At 36.8% G+C, this 6,794-nt stretch overlaps 1 protein-coding gene across 1 annotated transcript; it reads right to left on the bottom strand.

Moving 5' to 3' along the window:
* Positions 1-4,295: 4,295 nt before the first annotated feature.
* On the bottom strand, positions 4,296-4,706 carry LOC128096734 (histone H3.3A-like). Its single transcript, XM_052716678.1, has one exon. It carries the CDS (start codon positions 4,704-4,706, stop codon positions 4,296-4,298), a length of 411 nt encoding a protein of 136 aa, XP_052572638.1.
* Positions 4,707-6,794: the final 2,088 nt, after the last annotated feature.

Genomic DNA, 6,794 nt, shown 5'->3' with positions numbered 1-6,794 from the left:
TGGAGCCCCTACATTTTATCCAGATACAAACAAACAAGGAAAGGTAGGTTAAAAATCAAAAAATTCAACTAAATTGGTTCAAAGGTCTTATAATTCTTTCCAAAAATCGAAATTACATGCTATTGTGATGGTACTAATTGACTTTTGGGAACCTTTCAACATAGTTACTGACTCTCAGTATGATAAAAATGTGGTCTTACATATTAAAAATGCAGAATTTATCCCTGGTGAGTCAGAATTAACTTTGTTATTTATTCAGTTACAAGATATAATCAGGGATAGAAATCACCGCTTATATATAACTCATAACTGATCCCATAGGGGTCTGCCAGGACCTCTAGCACAAGGTAATGATGAGACAAATTAATGATAAACTATTGATAGAAAATGTGCTGCAGGCCTCAGAATTTCATAAAAAAAAACTTCATGTCAATAATAAGGGTTTAAAAAAGGATTTTTCCATAACCTGGCAACAAGCCAAGGAAATTATAAGAAAATGTCCTACATGTTCTTTTTACAACCAAACTCCACTACCAGTAGTATATAACCCAAAGGGTACTCAGAGGAATGAAATCTGGCAGATGGATGTGTTTCATTTTGCCAAATTTGGAAAATTGAAATATGTACACCACACCATTGATACCTATTCAGGATTTCAATGGACAACTGCTCTGAATTCAGAAAAGGCTGATACTATAATCATGATTTTGTTAGAAGTTATAGACATCGTGGGTATACTTGCACAAATTAAAACTGACAATGCTCTAAATGGAAACCAGGATATGTATTACATTGGGGACTAGGGTTTGCTTTTGTTTCTACAGGAGAAAAAATGTTATGGATATCATCAAAATTGATAAAGGTTTAATTTGAACAAGGGAGACCTCTTAATTAGAAGAGGTGATAGTTCATCACCCAGTATAACTGTTGAATTTAAACTAATTTATACCACTAACAAAAGCTTTTCATTTAATCAGATATAACTTGCCAAAAGGGAACGTCCCCAAAGATAGGATTGGGGAAGCTCCTTGTTTTTGTCTTTCAGGAGAATGAAGACTAAGGAATCTGAAGAACACTGGACAAATAAGACATCTGAAGTAAAAGGACAAATCATCCAGATAAAATATCCCAAGAAAAAGAGAAATTGACCTATTAGTAAATCACATATCTATCAGGATAAAATTTTATAAGTCTTTATAAATGTTTGTTTCTGCTGTTCTCTACAGACACATAATGCAAATGGTCTTTATGTAGTCCCAGTTAAATTAAAATTTAAAACTTACTTTGGAGTTGGAGTGAGGCTCTCTTCTTCTCTAAACCCAAGCATGTTTGTTAAAAGAAAATGCAGAATCTCTATATCATGTCAGAAGATCCACCTGATACAAGACAGAAGAAAACCCAAAATTAAGGGACTATTCTATTGCCACTAATGTCATAATTCTTTGGTTATATTTTGACTCTTTAACACTTTTTTAAGGTATGAATTTTATATCAAAATGTATAAGATTATATATGTATATATATATAAAACTTTTGTCAGAATATTAATTATCATATAGAGTACTGTATCTTCCTGTACATGATTTTGGGTTTGATTCTTTTTCAGTGTTCTTCAGGGAACCATGACTCTAGCAGCAACTATGAAGTCTCCAAAAAGATGATGGGGCCCCACAAGGATGATTCCATCAGGATAATGATAATAGTACTAAGTTGACAAACACCACCCAAAGCTTGGCTTTCAACTACACACTTCTCACGACAATTTGGAGATGGCTAGCTGAGATGATCCAGCCTCACTGACTACTGGAGCAAGGACTTGAGACAAGCCATACATTTTCCCATTATGCAGAGACTGGACAACAAATGATACAGCTACCTCTCCCAGGACTTGACAATTAACCCAAGTTTTTTCTTTTCAGGATTGCCTAAAGGTGCCTTTGCCCCTAATACAGCAGGAGGTAATTTTAAGAACATGGTGCCTACATTCCCAAGAGAGGCGGGGTGGGTGATTTTGGTCATTCAATGGGTTATGGATTATGGTGATATTTTATTTGTACTGAAATGTGATTTTATTTGTATGCTAATAAATAAAGTTGCCTGGAGGTCAGAGCTATTAGAGTCATAGCAAAAGCTGGGCGGTGGTGGTACATGCCTTTAATCCCAGCACTTGGTAGGCAGAGCTAGGTAGATCTCTGTGTGTTCAAGGATACAGTCAGCATTGGAGACACATGCCTTTAATCTCAATACTAACCATAGAAGACCTGGAGGTTTGTACAGACAGGCAGTGACAAGGCGATCATGTGGTTGGGTTTATAACCAATGAGAAGGCAGAACAGAAAGTCTTTATAAAGATAGGCACACAGGAAGTAGGTCTCTTTCAGAGAGGTCTCTTTCAGAGAGGTCTCTTTCAGAGAGGTCTCTTGAGGAGAGGTAGGACCACTGTGATAGTGAAGGGTAAGGTTTTTAGCTCTTAGCTATTGCTCTGACCTCTTGACTTTTATCTCTGTATTGGCTCTGTGTTTCTTATTTAATAAGATTGTTGGTTACATCTACAATGGCTAATTGTCATGGTTTAGGATGGTTGGTTACAAGTTGTTAATTGGTAATGGTCAGAAAAAAGCTAACAAAGAAGATTAGATTCAGCGTTCTTGTTTGAAAAAAAAGAGGATATAGATATAAGATAAAAGATAGAATATTGAATCTACTATGAAAAAAAGATATAGAAATGATGGATTAAAAGTTAGATTATTGAATCTACTCTAAAAAATACAGAAATGATAAAATAAATGGTAGATTATGGAATCTACTCTGAAAAGAAAAAAGAGAGAATATGGATATGATAAGATAAAAAGTTAGATTATTGAATCTACTTTTAAAAAAGCATCTAATGGCTGGGTGGTGGGGGCACATGCCTTTAATCTCAGGAGGCAGAGCCAGGCAGATCTCTGTGACTTCAAGGCCAGCCTGGTCTAAAGAGTGAGAGTCAGGACAGGCTCCAAAACTACACAGAAAAACTCTGTCTCAAAACAACAACAACAACAAAAACACCAAAAAAAAAAAAAAAGAAAAAAAAAAGCAACTACTAATTTTAAGTATTTTACATTGGATTGGATATTTATATATTGTACAAATTATGTATATTGACACAAATTTGAGATTGATTTTGTTAGGAAATGCTGTACATATATTTCTACTCTTTTTCAAGATATTATACCTATCCAGTTCATTTAACAATGTAATGCAAATTGCTAGTCCTTGAAAGTTACTATTACCAACTAATTAGAATATAAAGAAATGAAAGTTAATAGTCATTACAATCAAACTTGTAGTCATATTAGATATGTTTTCAAGTTTAAACAGAAATATATTTTAGATATACAGGTCATCTTCAAACACTTCAGGGATCTACAGAATATGTCATTTAAGATGTTTTAATAACAGAGATTTTTCTTTCTTTTTTTTTTTTTAATGACACTAATACATGTCTGCTCCTGGCAGCACCAATCTACTTCAGAGAAGATGATGAGCATTGAAGAAACTCTTTTTGGAGTTTACTTTCTTTGTGGCAAAAGTTAGTCACTGAGCAAGAAAATGCCCTTGCCTTAACTGCTGACACTATGCTGTCCAAAATGGACAAGCAGGACACAAAAGAAAGAACTGCTGAACCTTGCCCAGACAAGGCAGAAGGCCCTTCAGAAAATACTGCTTCACAGATAAGTCTGTCAGATATGCTAGGCCTGTAGGCTGAAGTTGGATGCCCCAATGTTGCAGAGAAACCTTGGGTAACTGTCCCGGCAGTCATTTGTTTCTGTCATTTGTCACATTTTTTAGAAGTTGCTTATTTATACTTCCTGTTTACTTAGTTAATATTTTTCCTTCTCAGGTCTTGAGAGAGTTGAAGATTAGATAGTTATAGTTTTCCTTGTTTGTTTTTTTTTTTTCCATCAATAAGAAATTTGCTTATTTTAAAAAAAATCCAAATGCTGGCATTTTCCAGAAAATTTTAACAGGTTCATTTATAATTGTTATAAAGTTGAACTGTTGAAATGTGGTCACTGAAATATTTTACTTGCATTAATGCTTTACATCTTGCATTTGTATTAAAAATTCACACACAAATGAAAATGGAAAAACTGCCAATACCTGATTTCTGTCCCCTATTTTTCCACTCACAATTATATACTTAGGTACCTTTTGACCCCATGGAAAAAATATCTAACATTCAGAACTACTGATAACAGAAAGAAGAGGAAAAAAGATTTTGAGAATGAAATGTTTCCCCACATAGTGGACTCTTAAGCACGTTCTCCGCGTATGCGGCGTGCTAGCTGAATATCTTTTGGCATAATTGTTACACATTTGGCATGGATAGCACACAGGTTGGTATCTTCAAAAAGGCCAACCAGATAGGCCTCACTTGCCTCCTGCAAAGCACCAATAGCTGCACTCTGGAAGCGCAGATCTGTTTTGAAGTCCTGAGCAATTTCTCGCACCAGACGCTGGAAGGGGAACTTGTGAATCAGAAGTTCAGTGGACTTCTGATAACGTCTGATTTTACTGAGTGCCACAGTACCAGGCCTATAATGATGAGGTTTCTTCACCCCTCCAGCAGAGGGCACACTCTTGCGAGCGGCTTTAGTAGCCAGTTGTTTCCTGGGTGCTTTACCACCGGTGGATTTGTGGGCAGTCTGCTTTGTACGAGCCATGGTATGGGCACCTCCTGACTCACACCCTTTCTCCTTCGGCTGGAGCTCTGCAAGCAAGAGGTGGCGCTGGCGACGAAGAAACTCACTAAGAGGTATACAGTGCATAGGTTTGAAAAACATCAAAAGATAGTTTTGGATTGGTAATGCAAATTAGGACAGAAACTGAATTAGATAAGATCTTCTGGATTCACAGAGATAGGCTAGATAATGGAGTATTCACTCTGAATTTGTCAAATGCAAAAGGACTAGACATTATTGATGAATTTGTTTTCTGTACATATTGTATATAGTTACTGTACTTACAGTATAGTTTTTCTCATATTAATTATGACCTTTTATTATTTTATACAAAAAATGGGAAATGTGGTGATATATTATGCACCCCAATAAAACTTATCTGGGGATCAAAGAACAGAGCCAGGTACTATATTAGTCATAGAGCCCAGACAGTGGTGGCACATACCCTTAATCCTATCACTCAGGAAGCAGATATCCACCTGTATCTCTGAGTTCAAGGCCACACTTTAAGCAGAGCCAGGCAGGTGGCACACACCTTTAATCCCAGTACTGGGAAGCACACACACCTTTATTCCCAGGAAGTAATATGCAGGACACAGAAAGGTATATATAAGGAGTGAGGAAACAGGAACCCACTCTCTTGAGGTTAAGGAATTCATAGAGGTAAGAACATGCCTACATGCCTAGCTTGTTCTGTTTCTCTGATCTTCAGCTTTTATCCCAATATCTGGCTCTGTTTTTTAATCTAACACAGCATAACAAGCTACATTAAGACTAGGCACAAACCCTCAAACCACAGCTGGATGAGGTACTCCAGAAGGAAGAAAAGAGTCCCAAGAGTAGTCCAAAGAGTTAGAGACACTCCCACTCCCACTGTTAGGAGTCTTACAAAAACCTGAAGGGAGTAATCATAAAATATTTGTAAAGGACCTAGCACAGACCCTTTTAGGCTTCATGATTGTTACTTCAATCTCTGTCAGACTCTGTGAGCCCTGTTTATTTGATTCTATGGGCAGTTTTCTCCTGGTGTTCTCAACCTCTCTGGCTCTTGAAATCCTTCCTCCCCTTCTTCCAATGGTTTGTCTGTGGAGCTCTGCATCTGCTCACATCAGTTGTTGGCTGAAGCCTTTCTGATGACCATTGGGCTAGGCATCAATCTATGAGTATAGCAGAATATCATTAGGAATCATTTTATTGACTTCTTTTGTTGTTGTTTTGCCAGTCACATTGGTTGTATATTAAGTCTCTTGTTTATCTATCCTCTGGTTCCTGGTCATCCAGGTAGCATCAGGCATTGGCTCTCTCTGATGATGTGGGATTCAAGATGGGCCAATCATAGATTGGCCATTCACACAAGTTCTGCGCCATTGTTACCACAGCACATCTTTCTTGTAGAACAAATTGTAGGCTGTAGGTTTTGTGGTTAGGGTGATGCCCAAGTTTTACTACAGAGAGCCCTGCATGGTTACAGAAGATGGCCAGTTCAGGTCCTGTATCCACAATAACAAGGAGTCATCATTAGGGTCACCCTTATAGATTCCAAAGATCTTCCACTGCATTAGGTTTCCACATTGCCTCCAAATGTCCCCCAGTTCCTTTAGTCTTTCCCAGTACTCTCTCTCTCCTCCCTCTCCCATCCTCTACTTGATCCCTTCTGTTCTCATCCCCACCTACTCCCATTTCTTTAAAATCATCAACTGTACTTCCATGCATCCTAGTCTGTGTGCACTGAGACTACTAAAAAAAATTTAATTCATAAGAAGTTGAAGGAATTCAGGAAGTACATAAACAAAATCTTTACTAACTGAGAGTCATATAGATAGATAGATAATAGATAAATAGATCATTTAACTTATTGACTATGATATTTCAGCAATAAACAACATTTGAATTTTACTTCATATACTCTGAATTTGTTCCCCATTGTTACTCTTAAAAATATATCTTTAATTTTTTTGTGTTTGTGTGAAGAAATAGTAGTCCTGCCACTGTTAACACAGAAATGTGATATAGAGCAAAGGGAAACTTAGGTTTAAAACATCAAAGACTTCTTCATTGGTATCATCCTTG

Source organism: Peromyscus californicus, unplaced genomic scaffold, assembly GCF_007827085.1.
Source record: "Peromyscus californicus insignis strain IS unplaced genomic scaffold, ASM782708v3 Scaffold_5__1_contigs__length_169319896, whole genome shotgun sequence".
Lineage (NCBI taxonomy): Eukaryota > Metazoa > Chordata > Mammalia > Rodentia > Cricetidae > Peromyscus > Peromyscus californicus.
This window is presented reverse-complemented; position numbering and strand designations above follow the sequence as displayed.

Excerpts from the sequence above, each read along its gene's own strand:
- LOC128096734 (XM_052716678.1), bottom strand. The coding sequence starts at position 4,706 with ATGGCTCGTACAAAGCAGACTGCCCACAAATCCACCGGTGGTAAAGCA.